Source organism: Delphinus delphis, chromosome 3 (assembly GCF_949987515.2).
Source record: "Delphinus delphis chromosome 3, mDelDel1.2, whole genome shotgun sequence".
Lineage (NCBI taxonomy): Eukaryota > Metazoa > Chordata > Mammalia > Artiodactyla > Delphinidae > Delphinus > Delphinus delphis.
Genome location: NC_082685.1, coordinates 66,577,712 through 66,592,713, shown reverse-complemented (window position 1 = coordinate 66,592,713; position 15,002 = coordinate 66,577,712). Strand labels below are relative to the sequence as shown.

Below are 15,002 nucleotides of genomic sequence, written 5' to 3'. Positions count from 1 at the left end.
TTGTTAGTGTTACTTGGGAATTTAATGGGTTTAGTCTTTTTTTTCCCCACCCTCTCTGAGACCATCTTGGCTTTGTGTTCTTGCATTTTTAGGTTTGTGGGTCAGAGTAACCTTTCCTTTGGCCTAGTTGGACTGGTTTTGCAAGTGTAAGGGAAGAACTCAGGAAGCCTATTAAACCGTGTACCCATTTGCATTAAACAGCTGGAGTTTTAATTGCCCCTTCTAAAGCCAGGAGATAAAGTGAGTGTGGGACCAGTATTGTAGGTGTACTCATAGCTCAAGGTGGTGGGCAGGAACCTGCCGGTGTCTGGAAAAAGTGCTGCTGTTCTCTTTCTGCTCAGGTACCCTTCTGGGTTGGGGCTGGGAAGGCACCGTGGGAAGATCTGTTAGTCTGATCTAAAGACTTTGCAATCTTAGCAAAGGCGTGAGCCACGCCTTCCCCTAACACAGGTTCTTGGCTGGATTACTTTCGAATGCAATCAATATTGGGCATATCTCCGTCTTGAAGTTAAATAATTTTATGTTTCTGTTTACTAAAGTTTTTTTGTGTGCCTCTAGTGTCCCAGCTTGCCCCTGCCACAGTGTACGGACTCACAGCATCCCTGAGGGTTGCTGGCTTAGGGTGGATCCGGTGCTGCTCTAGTCTGGTCAGGAAAGCACTATGGAAAAAAACTGCCTTCTTCCTGGGTCATCACATTTCTTCCTCAGACCTGGAAACAGTTTTCTGTCCTTCCTGCCTCATGAAGGAACTAGAAAGATTACTGAGAACTGACCTTTGTTTGCACTTTGGAATATAGAAGGCACTTTCACAGACATTGAAAGTATGATTCAGATTCAGACTGACTGATTGAAAGTCCGTTGATTCAACAGGGAGCAGTAAGGAAGGCAGGCAGCCAGGGAGAGAGCTGCATTTGGATGGCTGGACATTCACGGCACCGAGCTGCAGCTAGTCTTATTCCCTGCCCTGCTGTCTGAAGCAAGCACACAGTCCTTTGAGATTTCTGAGGGTTTGATACGATAGTCAGGAGTTGACTGAAAAGCAAGGAGGAGGAAATTAGTCTCCAGACGTCTTTAAGGAACTCAGTGATGACTCATCCTCTGGGATTTGTCCCAACGTAAAGGACACTAGCAGCCTCACTTATTTCTTCCTCTTTCCTATGTAACCTTCTGCTGTTTTTTCATTTCTCCAGAGCTGTGGTCAGCCTGCTCTGCACACTCCTGTGCTGGTGTTTGAGGTCCAAGCTTGCTATCTGATAAGTAGGCTATGGCTTACACTCCCTTCTGCATCCTTGGGGATAAAAAGGAAGAGTCTGCCAGTGGGAAGGTTGGGTCTCTGGATCTGCAGCCATTTGAAGGGTTTACTTTGGCTCCATTGGGATGTCCTGTTTATTCAGGTGACTCCCTTTATGACGAGACACTGATCCACGTCTTTTCCTCTAACTTGCATAGGAATCGTGTCTAACCACCTCATCTTCTAAGGCTCTTACAGTGAATGTTGCTTGGAGTAACAAACAGTTGGTCTGTTTTTTTCCCTGAGGTTTCTGATAAATACATCCAGAAAATGGATCTCTGCTCTAGAATTCTCCTCCCATTCCCCTCTCCCACCCTTTTCTCCACTTTCTCTTCTTTGCCCTCCTCCTTCCCTTTCCCTCCTCCCTTCCTTGAGATTTCTGTCCTTAGCTCTTTATTATGATTCCACTGGAACAATTTGGCAAGGATGTTCTTTCACCTGTCAATGAAACTCTATACAACCTTAAATTTTATACTCCTGTTTATGATTCTAAAAAGCTTACAACGGTGGCAATGGTAGTGGTTCTGTTGTCGTCCAGTGGCACATTCTTAAACCTCACATGAGGCTCCTCTACCACCAGCATTTCTTACTTACGGGAAGGGCATGCAGTTTAATGTCAGATATTTGGAGAGAGGAAAAAAAGAACTTAAGAATCATTGTTTTACAGTCCTTAGCCTTGATTTCCCTCTGTCCCTGGTGCATATAAGTGAGAATATTGGCAAGTGAGAATATTGGCTGCCTATTCTCTTTTACTTGTTCCTAGTCCTTATTACTAATATTGAGAACCATCATAAAGGGTTTGTGGTGTGGCTAGTTTGAAATCTCTCCTCATGTCTGAATTTGATGGTATGGCTAAGGGCCATGGTTTTGATAGAGGACACTAATCATTGTGTCCTGGCATGCTTTTTGCTGTTTTAATACAGTGTTCATTCTCATGCTTAATTTCTTGATTTGTCTTTTTTTTTTTTTTTTAAAGCGTCTTGCTCGAACTGGGATCATAGTGACTACAAGTGAAGCTGTTCTGCTACAGCTGGTGGCTGATAAAGATCATCCAAAATTCAAGGAAATTCAGAATCTAATTAAGGCGAGTGCTCCAGAGTCGGGTCTGCTTTCCAAAGTATAAGACATGTGAAGAACGGGTGTGCTACTCACCATCAGGTGACAGGACTGTAAGCCCGGACAAGCTCATGGCTCTAGTAGAATTAAAACGTTAAGTCAAAAATTGGCTCTTTTTTGCGCTTCTTAGTAAAACTTAACCAATTAGACCGTTTGGGTACCAGCATTTAGTTACAGATGTCAAAGGTTTTAGGTGCTGCTTACCTTCTTCTTATGTTAATGTGCTTTTATTTATTAAAAAAATTATAATGGAGGTGCCTGTTTTCTCTATACCATATACACTGATCATACTTTCAAAAGTGCACACTCTTGTGAAATTTTCTTAAATTGTGCACAGTTAAAGACAAAGATCTCCCAGTAATAGTTTGACTTTTGTCTTATTGTAAGATGTATGTTACAATGTTAATGTGGATTCAGTGCTTTTACTTTACAGGTTGATTGAAATAGGATTATTAAACGAGAATTTAAAAACAGGACTCTGGATCGTGTTACCCCTTTCGCTCACGATGCAGTCAAGTTATTTATTATGTTGCACTGGTTTAACCAGACAAACTTATGTTGAATAATTACATATCTTTCTTAATTATGCTAATTTTCTTATTCTGCTCACCATCACTAATTCTCTGTTAATGTTCTCTTTTTTAACTGAATCTTTTACCCAGAAAGACTCATTCGCTCATTGCTTGTTTTAATTTTGTAAACAGATGGGAGGATTTGCAACACCATATCATTAATGGAGGGCTGTTCTAACATCTTTGAAGTATTAGTTTAGCTGAATAGCTTTATAACCATCTTGAATACATCTAATAAGCACAAGATTTAGCAAAAAGGTAAAGGCTGGATAAAATGTAGTTTTAAAACATCCATATTCTTGTTTGAAATTTTTTCCACCTACCTTCCAATTACTGTTAATGCAAAAGGCCTCAGTAATCATTTGGTAGTATTGCTTTTGCAGTCATTACTACCATTCAATAAATTTATTTTCATTAAATACTTATTATAGGGTTTTAAAACTTTTTAAAAAATATTATGTGAAATATGAAACATTGGTGTCTTTTATATTAAAGTAATTAAAGAAAACGTATTATGTGAATGAAGTTCTTTTGTCTGCCACAGCATGGCTCTTTGAGTACTCTTCCAGGGATTCTAATATTTATTTAAAGGTGTAAAATTTTTGACATTTGTAATCTTTCAACTCATGGAAATTTTCGAAGAATGAAAATGTTTTGTCCATGGGGGTAAATGGATTTTATTGAAGGGCCTTCTTATTTAAGAGCAGTAGAAATTTTTTTTTTTTTTTTTTCTGGTAAGTGTAACAAACAGCAATCTAGCATTCTTCTTAGGGTTATGTTTAAATTTTTTTCCCAGCAAACTTGTGTGTCAAAAAAGAATCAAAGATTTCTACACATTTTAAAATAGTTTTTAATAAATTTAACCTAGTGCTTCTCAAACTCTAATATGAATACACATCACCTGGGGGATCTTGTTAAAATGCTGACTCTGGTTCAATAGGTCTGGCTTCTGTGCTCAGAAGAGACCAACCATACTTTATGAGTAGCAAGGATTTAACTAACATCACCTGTTTTCCTCCACTGAGTCCTGGCCCTTCCTCTCATGAAACACCACCCCAATGAAGCCTTTTCACAGCTGAAACAATTCTGTGAACTTGAGTCAGTTTCCTATGGCTACCATATTAAATTACCACAAACTCTGAGGTTTAAAACAACGCAAATTTATTATCTTCCAGTTCAGTAGGTTAGAAATCTGAAATGGGTTTCACTGGGCTAAAATCTGTCTTTCCCACTAGATTCTAAGCTTCTTGAAAGCAGGACCTGTGCATTTATTCTATACTCATTCTGGAAACTCATTTTGAGAACCTACTAAGTTCTAAACATGTGCTGAGGATAGAAAGATGCCCCAAGGAAGCTTAGGGTCTGGTACAAAATCAGATATATCATAACCTTTCAGTAAAAGTGAATTGAATTATGTCAAAGGTTCAGGAATGTCAGTACAACAAAGTTTAGAGTAATATACTTGTGAATTCTGCGTTCTCCCTTCTTTTTTGCAGATCATGCAAGCAAGGTGATGAGGCCTAATTATAGGAAACCTGAATTGATTTTAATACATTAGTCTTTGAATTGGAAGTGTCTCCAATTTTGTAAGGTAACAAAATTCTTTTAACTGATGTAAATAAAGACCTTGAGAACATAAGCAAAAGAATAGTCCAGTGTCTTGAATTGCAAGGGGGTTAGAAACAAGATCAAGACACATCGTTTATTGAAATGCTAAAACATATGCAGAAACTTTATCTGAAATTAAAAGTAATAAAATTTATTCTAACCAGGAAACCAAATACCCTATAACATCCATTTAATTACCACATTTCTCTAATTAGGAAGAATATTTTCTCTTTTTAAAAGTTGATATTTGGGTAAATATGACTTTAGATCTGGGTGGAACTTTAAAGATCACGATCTCAGGTCCATTTCAGCTGTAAAATTCTACAACGGTTTTCTTTCACAAGTGTGGCTAGTGAGACCCAGAGATAGATGTTTCTAGTTGCAGAGGTGAGGAAAGGCTCAGTAAGATGACAACTACATTACGTAACACGTTGCCCTGGGCTTCCTTACATTAGTGGATAACGCTAGAGATTATCAGAAGGAAAGGGGGGAGAACAGTAAAAAGGATCCATTTTAGAATCTATAAAACACTACACTGTTTACATTCGCAAAGCTAAAGGGCTGCTTCCAGCGCCGAGAACTTTCCCTGTGCCCCATCTTCAGTCTAGCCTTACTTCTTTCCAGATGGTTTTGAACTAATTCGGGAGAATGGCTGATAAAATGAAAATTACCATTATTTTTATCCTCAGATAACTACAAATCAATATTCTTACATCACTCATGCTTCCTTGATCCTCCATGGAGCATTATTGTCACTGTTTAACCCATGATTAAAAAATTTAAAAATCACTAGGCTACCGTAATGAGATACATCGATTACTTTGATATGGTTATGAAATAATTGCAGTTGGCTTTTAGAATTCTTATTACCATGTTGCTTTTCTTTATCTTTTAAGCCTGAATAGCAGACATCTTATTGAAAACTTATTTTTAGAAGAGATTAAAGTCCAAAATGGTGGTCAAGTAAAATAGCCTATTAATTCCGGTTAAAGAGACTGTAATCTTGATTTCCCTGTTGTAGGAAACAGAATTTTGAACTGGACCCCAAGGTTCCCACTCTGGTGTACACACACTTTGCCCCTGACAGGCAAATACTAATCTCTGTTCAGCTGTAAAGGGTTTGCTCAAGTAATTAAGGCTTCAAATCAGTTCACCTTAAGATAGGGAGACTGCCTTTGTGTTCTTGATTGAATCAGGTGAGCTCTTAAAAGGGACTGGGCTGTTCCTGGCAAAAGAGATTCAGTCTGTGGGAGGGATTTCGTGGGAGGGAGATTCCCTGTTGCTGACTTAGAAGATTCTCTGTTGCTTACTACAAGGCTGAGGATTTGGGAGGCCAGCAAGGAAACAGGCTCCTAAGTTGTACAAGCACAAGGAACTCAATTTAGCAAAGAACCTCAGTGAGTCTGGAAGCAAGTTTTCCCCCAGAGCCCCCAGGTAAGAATGCGGGCGGGACCCCCAATGCCTTGATTTCTGCCTTGTGAGACCCTGAGCCGAGATGGTCCCCATGCTGTGCCGGGACTTCTGACCTCCAGAACTATGAGGTAGTAAACGTCTCTTAAGCGGCTAAATTAGTGATAATTCATTACACAGCAATAGAAAATTAATGTACTTGCTTTTTTTGTTTGTTATGGTTTTTTATGATTTGCAATCATGTTTATATGAAGAAAAAGAGGAAGAAAATAAGTGGGATGCCATCAAGACAATAAATCTAGCTTCTAGTAATTTATTTCCAGAAAAGTGGGATGGGAGGGAAAGTGTATGTCTGTTGTATTAATTATGTAGCATTTTTCATTGTAAGGTTAGCTTTTTGTCATTTTTATTGCAGAAAATAGTCAACTTAGAGCATACCTGTCATAGATGAGGCTTCGTTTCTTGATATAATTGTTAGTTGCACAGTATATTTCACTAAACTGTAGAAGTCCCTTGGCTTCAGATTTGTTCATTGTTCTCACAGCTGTTTCCTTGCTGAATTGTTCCTCCCACTCGAGACAGTAAATGCAAGAAATGAAAGGTGATGTGTCTCAGAACCTATGGTTAATACACAAATGCTCACTGTTAACGTATTTTGAATACATGCAGCTTTGAATTGGACTTCTGGAAGATGCATATTGTGCTTTCACAAAATAGCCTGTTTGGCAGCCCCAACTAAAAATGTGGAATGCTTTTAAATGTCGGAAATGTGGGAATTTTTCCAAGAAATTAAGACCTAGAAATAATACGTGAAACATACAAAGAAGGCAGGTGTAAATTGTTAGCTGTTACCCAAATGTTAGCATCTTTTTGGTTGTATTGTTTGTATGCCAATAAGTGCTTTTTTCTTTTGGAGAATTTGGCAAAACTTAAATACTGTGTCCTATGATGTCCATATTGGATTCCAGCAATTCATTCCTGCAGGTAGACAGCACGGTGTAGATGTAACATTGTGTGTGTTTATCTATCACATACCTTTCTTTTCGTATTAAAAAAAAAATGGTTGGAGTTGTTGGTGGAGGGAATTGGCAGGAGAGAGAAGAATGGGGGATTGCCTTTAAATACTGGAGAAAGAGCCACTGGTTATGTGATGCGTTGTGTAATGGAAAGCTTTGAAATGGTAGACCCAGCTTCATTCTTAATAGCTTTAACACTGGGGGCAAATGTCTCATTTGTACAATGAAGAGATTGGACTGAACTGTACCATGTGTAAGGTTCATTGCCGTTCTAAATTGTATACTTCAGATTTTTAAAGTGAATCAAATTTAACATTTGAGCGTTTGTCATATTAAGTAACTCGATCCTCATAACAACCATATAATGTAACTGAAGAACTAAGTGACTAAGTAACTTGCCCAAGGTCATCCATCTGGTTGGAAGTGAGAAAGCTGAGATTTTAACCTAGAATTTAGAAACTGCTGTAACTGCCATAACTACTATGCTGTACTCCCTCTGGCCATCACGAGAGCCAGTCATTGTGCGAGGGAAGCCTCTGTGAGCAAGTAATGATGTGTGAGGCATGGGTGGCAAGTGGGGATTCTTTATTTCCAAGTTTTTAAAAAATTTCTATATAGAAAACTTTATGCTCTGTTTGCTATAAATAGCTTTTTTTGAAGACTAAACATTTTAAAATATTCTTTAGAGAGCTCATTGAGAAAGGTGAGTTCCATTATATGCCAACCCTCTTGCTGTCTTTAGTCTTCCTTTAAATATTAACTAAATTGATTTAGCTATGCATTCAAAAAAGTAATTAGTCAGAAAATTTGTCAATTTGCCCAACCTCTGTATTCAAATCTTCCAGCGATAAATAGAAGCTTAATTTTTCTATGGCGAATATTGACTTTGACAAATTACTTTCTGCATATTTTAATTACAAAATAACTATACTTAGCTAAAACTAAATCCATCTCTTTTAAATACCTGAATATTTTAGTTAGCTTTGAGTAAAAAGTCTTCAGTGACGTGATTAGAACCAAAATTAGCATAAAAGCTTTTTAGAATTAAGAGGAATGGGAACACACTTACATGGTCGCCCTTGTTCTCTTTCCATGTTGACCAATCTCATATGTTCTGAATAAATCTAGTTAAATCATTTGCTATAATAACCTGTAGACATGAATTTTCAAGCTAAAATCAGTGGCAGTCTTGGGATTTGATTGTACACTTCTTATAAGATAATGACCATGCTACTGTTTCATGGATGCTAGCAGAAGACATGACATTCCTGGATCAGAGACAAAGGACTTAATTATGCAAGCAGTGTGAGCAGTAGCCTGTGTGCATTGGTTCCCTTTACACCTAAGTCCCACAGGGGCGATGCAGTATGTACCAGATGGATGCCATGCACTCAGTGGGTTTACACTGAACTTTTATAGCAAAAAGTAAGCAAGCCTGTTCTTTGTCCATAAAAAGCTGTTACCTCATTACTCAAGGTTACCGGCTGCATAAACAAGACTGAGAAGTGGGCTGGGTAGAAGTGTTCAGGGCCTTGAAGACATGGCACACCTAGCAAGACCTGGAGGAGTACAAGAGCTCTGAGGAGGACTTACCTCCCAGCAGACAGGTGTGGTGAACTTTAGTGGAAAGGGTAGTGAGGCAGGGCTCTGGTTCTTGTCCTAGCTCTCTGCAGCAGCCTTCAACAAGCCTTTCTGAGACATCTCTAGGTTCTCTTGTATAGGAAATGGAGTTGGATGAGATGACAAAAAATATCTACTCTTTCATCTAGATATTAGGGTTATACTTTGCTGAAAACCTTCATTTAAAATAAGACTGAACAGGTTGCCTAAGGCAAAAAGTAAGCCTCAGAATTTTTACAAAATCAAGCAACACAAGCACAGAATGGCTGATTCCGCTCAAGTGTTAAATGGATTCTTAGGAGAGAAGATGAATCATTGTATTGGTTCAAACAAGGATGCCCTTTATAATTTTAAGTGACATACCTTAACGCAAACACAATTATAAAAGCGTGAACAAGAAATGTTACCTCATTTTCTTTGATAAACAAAAAAATTCCAATGATTATATAAGGCATAAGGGCATTCATTAAAAAAATTATCATCTTTATGGAATGTCTGGACCAGCTCAGAGATTTTAGATTGAATGCATTGTTTGAGATTTTTTTTCAAGAACAAATGAATGAGAGCTCATTACTTAATCTTGTGAAACACATTTTATAGATTTTTTATTTTAGATTCTGGAATAAATTCTGTGAATTCACAAATTTTGCTGAAGATTACTACATTAAGATCAGCTTTGTTGGTCGAAACTTCTCAAAAATAGGTTAAGCATCTACTTTTCACCCCTTGAAAAATTCTACTCGAAAGAACTAGTAAATTTTTAAATGAAAGATACTTGGGAAGATGTTAAATGATTTGAGTCCACATTAACTTGCAAAATAGCAAAAATAGTTCTGGAAAATCCAATCATGCTATCACTGTTAAAATTTAGATTGTACACAAAACTCTGTTTTGGCTACTTAGAATGTGGAAAGATGTTCCGGTACATGGGGTTTATTTATATTAACATCATCCAGCAAACACGTTCTGTCACTGATAGACCAGCAGCACAGGTTTTGAAGTATTTTAACACATAAGAAATAGACTGCAAGCAAACCTTGGCTACCAAGAGTTTTCTGGAGTGAATATATATGGGTTTGTCTGTTCTTTCAGTACTGCTTTATTGAATACCTACCCAGTGAAAGCCTCCCTGCCGGGGAATGTCTCCAGAAGAGAGAGCTGTTCTGAAGAAGTTCAGTCTAATGAGAGACAAAACAGGTCACACAGGGTGGTTAGTACAAAGATGAGGTCCTGGACATAATTGGGGAATGCTGGAAAACAAATTCTCCCCAGATGGGTTACGGCTTTTTAAATCCAGGGCCTGGAGCCTTTTCATTTTAATTCTTTCTGGCAGGGTTTGTTTCTTTGGCTTTTGCCTGGTTAGTTTGGTTTAATAGATACAATTATATTGTAATATATAATCTATATTATGGTTTGTTTTAATATTTGTAACATTTCCTGCCTTAACACGTTAGGACATTTTACTCCTTAAAGGAGCTTACAATCTAGTTGTCTAAAAGGAGCTGCACAACCTGCACTGGTCATGCCCAACACAGGTGAAGGGCTTCGTACAAAATGGGCAGTAATAGGAGCTTGATACCACTTACTCTGAGCCAGGTACTTAGATGCTGTGACTTCCCTAATACTCATAACCTTGTCAGGTTGTTTCTGTTATCCTTACACGGAGAGGTTAAGAGCCTTGAGCTAGGAGTTGGTATGAATGAACCCTGTTTTACGGGCTCTCCCACTAACTGCGTAGCCTTGAATATTCTTAAATATCAGCTGCGGGGAAGGACAGCTCACGATACATACACCAGGGCAATGTCTAAAAAAATTCTGTTGAGTAGACCAATTATTCGTGGTATGTATCGATTAAAGACAGCTCTGCTGGGGTGTTGCTAGTCGTGCTGTGACCTGGGGTTAATGTGCAGTAGGCATTGCGGAACCCAGAGCGCTCAAACCTGATTGCCCGCGGGGCGAGGCAAGCAATACAAATAAATGAAATGGGACGGGTAGGCCTGATACGTGTGCAGCCAAGTTTGAGAACCAGTGCTCTGAGACTTCGCTACTCAACGAGCCGCTCAAATCATCACCATCATACCTGTGGGAAATAGAGAATCTCAAGCCCCATGCTAGTACTACCAGGACATAATCTGTGGTTTACCAAAATTCCAGGTGATTCTATGCAGGCTAAAGTTAGAGAAGCATTGCCTAATAATCAAGTGACAGGTTGAACCTCACTCTAAAGCCTTAGAACAGTGGTTCTTAAATCACGGCTATGCATAAAAATCAGCAGCGAGTTTCAAAAAGGTACTAATATTCACGTCTGTCATTGGAAATTCTGTTTCAATTGATCTCTGGTTAAAATCCTGGAATCAGTATTTTAAAAAATTGTCCCAAAGTGAATCTAATATGCCAGGGTTAGAAAAAAAAAAACAACTGTAATTCAGTTTTTTTTTTCCCACTTTGAATTTCTATGAAACTGTCTTCACCCAATACATCTTTCTTGTATGGAGTCATCTGATAATTACTTCATATTGAAAAAGGCACTGGGAGAATTTTTCCTGCTTCCAAAACTGTTAGCTGAATGTTAGCTGTTAGTTGAACTAGGTCTGAATGTTTTCTGATCATTGATATTAAGTAACTCTTCATCTGCCACTCTTGAAGATGGACTTAAGAATTAGTCTGCCTTCATTGGTAAACAGGCAGCCCTTCACTTTGGTTTTCAGTCTGTCTATACAGCAAAAATCATCTGGAGACCTTGCATCCACATTTAATGTACTTTCACAGAGCTCAGGATTCTGACGGGGTGAAGGGCACGCGCTTTTAGTCACCCACACACAGGCCCACAGTAAGCTACTGGAACGGTTCAACCAACCAGGTTGTCTTTTCGGTTAGGACTTAGAGATCACCTGGAATAAATCGAATTTTATCATCACTCCTGTGAACTCCAGATTTTTCAACTGTTAAAAAAGAAGATCTTGTTACTTATGAGAACTTCATGTAATGTTTATAAAGCACTTAACACAGTCTCAACTCTGAATACTTCTGAAAGTCAAATCTGAAAGGGCAGGTCTTCTGATGGAAGATATTCACCTCAAGTGGTGTATATCAAAGACCTTGGCTCAAATTTCTTTAACTTCTACCCAAATTAAGGCATGTTTTTCCCCCTTAATGAACTAGTTGCATGCCTTCCAATCACAAAATAGAAAAATAGCTACCTTTTTTTATGCAGATGGCATGGCTTATCATAAAGAGCTAGAGGTACCCCAAGAAGCCAAATGATCTTCTGAGAAAAATTAAGTGCCCACCCCCGCCCCCCGCCCAAGTAAGCAGTTGAATTGAGCGATTCAGTTTATTCAGCCTTGTGGGGCAGGCTGGCAAGCAAATTCAGGTGGGTGGGCCTGCAATCCCAATCATAGGTACTTTAAGAGCCATATTAGGGTTCTTCTGTCAGTGGCAACAGGTCACACCTGTTAACTCAAGTTTAACTGGCTAATTTATCTGTCGTGCTACAGTGGTTTTCAATCTTTCTATCACAGTGCAAGTAAAAAAGAAAACTAACATTTCTAGAGTACTTTAGGGTAAACTGATAAAGCTTAAAGCTTGATCAGGAGAGGCAACGTACTGAAACGCTTTGGCTGCTCAGAGGGCTGGAAACATCCATATCTCAGTACAAGCATGCTTGGATCCTAGTCCGGGAACACGTGCACTAGAAGCTCTATGGCGCCCCTTCGGGGCATGATATGGGAATAGGGCTCTCAACACTGCTTCATCCAGAGCAGCTCATCTCTCATGTTTTATTATTTATCTTCCATATAAATCTTCATTTACAGAAAAGTGAAGTCCCTGCCTTTGTGGGATGTAACTTATGATGGTATCTCGGCTTTCATTTTATAAAAATGGATCATGTAATCTAAATATCACTTGAAGAAAGTGGTAATAGCTCCGTGAAAGGAGATCCAGTATTTTCAGACATTCCTTTTGGAGTCTGTTTTGATAACAAGTTTCTTAGCATTTCCCCCCGGCTTTCTGTTCTATTCTTGTTTGTGGAAAGGCATGTATCTTGTATGTGATTTGTTATGAACCTAGTTGGTGAAATACACTGAGAAGTAGTGAATCCTTAATTAAAAATTAAGAATTTTTCAGTAAATCCAGCCTTAGAAATTAACTCATCGAATTTCCTTTACGGATGAGATACTGAAATGCAAACTCATCTCCTCCGCCAGTGATTTGTTCAGTGGGTTTTCATGTCTTCCTAACCAGGCCACATCAAGGCTGTTCACATTTCCTCAGAGCTTTGAGGGGATATTGTTTATTTGCTAACCAAAGCTCAAAGACCTGGTGACTTCACATAAAGAAAAGCTGATCCAAGGTATGAAAAATGAGGACTCACTACTTACTGTTTAGTTAAATACAAATTTATAAAAGAAAATCATTTTTTAATTGGTGTGCCTACTGTCTTTAGCTATAAGAAGGATACAGTATTTGATACAAATTCCTGAGAGGATTTTGAACTACTTATTTGTGTTCTGTATAAATGCATCTATTTGAATATTTGGATTCAGTGCTTCCTTGTGCACTGTGAAAGCAGTGAGGCCTGAATAAGGCAGTTGTGTAGGGGAGAGGACGTGAGTGACTTGAGTAAAACTCCACGGCTTTGCTGAGAGTTTTGCAGACCTAATTGTTGGTATTTGGTGGTGCTTTCCAATCTGTTTACTTTCCTTTATTATAAATAGTCAAAAATATGACTGAAACAGGGCTGGCAGAGCTAATATTTCTTTCTCCTGGTTGCGTTCTGTCTCCAGCCATCCTTCTCTCTGCAGATTTAATTTTTCAACAGTGATTTGTATGTGTATGTATGTTCTGCATGTCAGATGAACTCTGAGGATACAAAGGCATAATATGAAACTGCCCCATCTTAAGGCACTTATCTACTCGTAAGGTAATTTCTAATTCATCAAAGAATTCAAAAGTGAGACCCGTAATTCCTGCTAGTAATCAATTTTTAGGTTTAGGTGTTCAGAAATGTTACTTTTTAAAAAAATGGAGTTAGACACTGTGTCAGTTTAGGGAATGCTAGGAAACATAATAAATTTAATCAGATAAAGACTTTTGGCAAAGTCATAATACAACTGCATTTTTTCCCAGTGATTTCTAGTGATTTCTGTGATCTCAGATTATTAAAAACAAACTTTATATGAAATTTAGGAGTAATATTGAGAGAATTATTTAAATTTTATTACAAATCATTAGTTTGTATGCATTATTTCACCTAAATATTAAAACCAAAGTGAATTTTCACTATCCTGAATTGGACCTACTTTCTAGGTCATTTTCAAAGCAACACAGAGAGAATTCTTTTTGTACTTTAAAAATAAAATTTAACTAAATTCATTTGCATTCTCATAGCCGATTTTACTGTCAGTCCTAAAATGAGGACAAAGGTAAGCTGGTAAGTTCAGGGAAATATAAGGTTATACCTATAGCCTCTAAATATACTGTTTGTATTCTCTCAAGGAAACACACTCAGAAGCTAATTGACAGGGTAGCCTGGGCTTACATGGAAAGGTCATCCATAATGTCAGAAAGGAGTCAGAGACTGAGAATATCCATTAACAAGGGAGATCCGAAAAGATGCCCACTAAGGCCAGAGGATCAATGCTCATTTTCTAAGCTTACCTCATTCAATCTTAAGGAAGAGAGAATGATAATAATAAGCTCATTTAAGTACCACATTGTAAAAAGTATTCCAAATATGCATGCTTATAACTTGTATTTCTTGCATCAATTATTAACTAACTACATGACCAACTCTTCACAAATTTCTCATAATTTTGAAGTTGCAGCATACTTTACTCATTTATTCATAGTTTGATACCATAAGTCAGGTCCCATTTCCCAGAATAAAGACAGCTTCACCAAATTGAACTCTAAACTAATGATCCCCCATACATAATGAGCAGATAGGCACATTTTATTACTTTAAGCTTATCTCAGCATTGAAAAAAGTAATAAAATACTAAGAAATGTAACCACAAAATAAGTGAAATCTTACAACTCTATAATATTAAAAAGCAAACATCAACTTTGGAAAATTCTGCAGCACATAATTAAAAAGAACTTACACTTTTTAACGTAAAGACTTGTTAGCAATTTTTTTTTAAGCTGGCAGCTCTTTTTTTTATATTAGAAATATGGGCAAATAGGAAATTGCCAGGTGTTTACCAAAAAAGAATGCAGATGACCACAGCATGAAAAATTATCATCAAAAATGTAAGTGGGGCTTCTCTGGTGGTACAGTGGTTGAGAGTCCGCCTGCCGATGCAGGCGACGCAGGTTCGTGCCCTGGTCCGGGAGAATCCCACATGCCGCGGAGCGGCTGGGCCA

At 38.0% G+C, this 15,002-nt stretch overlaps 1 protein-coding gene across 4 annotated transcripts in view; it reads left to right on the top strand.

The window, feature by feature from the left end:
- The window catches only part of ISOC1 (isochorismatase domain containing 1), a 204,321-nt gene that overhangs the window by 15,823 nt on the left and 173,496 nt on the right, over window positions 1-15,002 (top strand). For 2 of the 4 annotated variants that reach the window (XM_060008920.1, XM_060008918.1), the window contains exon 5: window positions 2,268-3,491. In XM_060008920.1, coding sequence (XP_059864903.1) covers window positions 2,268-2,414 — 147 coding nt within the window. In that variant the 3' untranslated portion in view covers window positions 2,415-3,491. Of the gene's footprint in view, window positions 1-2,267; window positions 3,492-4,475; window positions 5,831-5,903; window positions 6,022-15,002 lie in introns of those variants that run through there. The other 2 variants (XR_009518962.1, XM_060008919.1) reach the window with 2 other exon arrangements.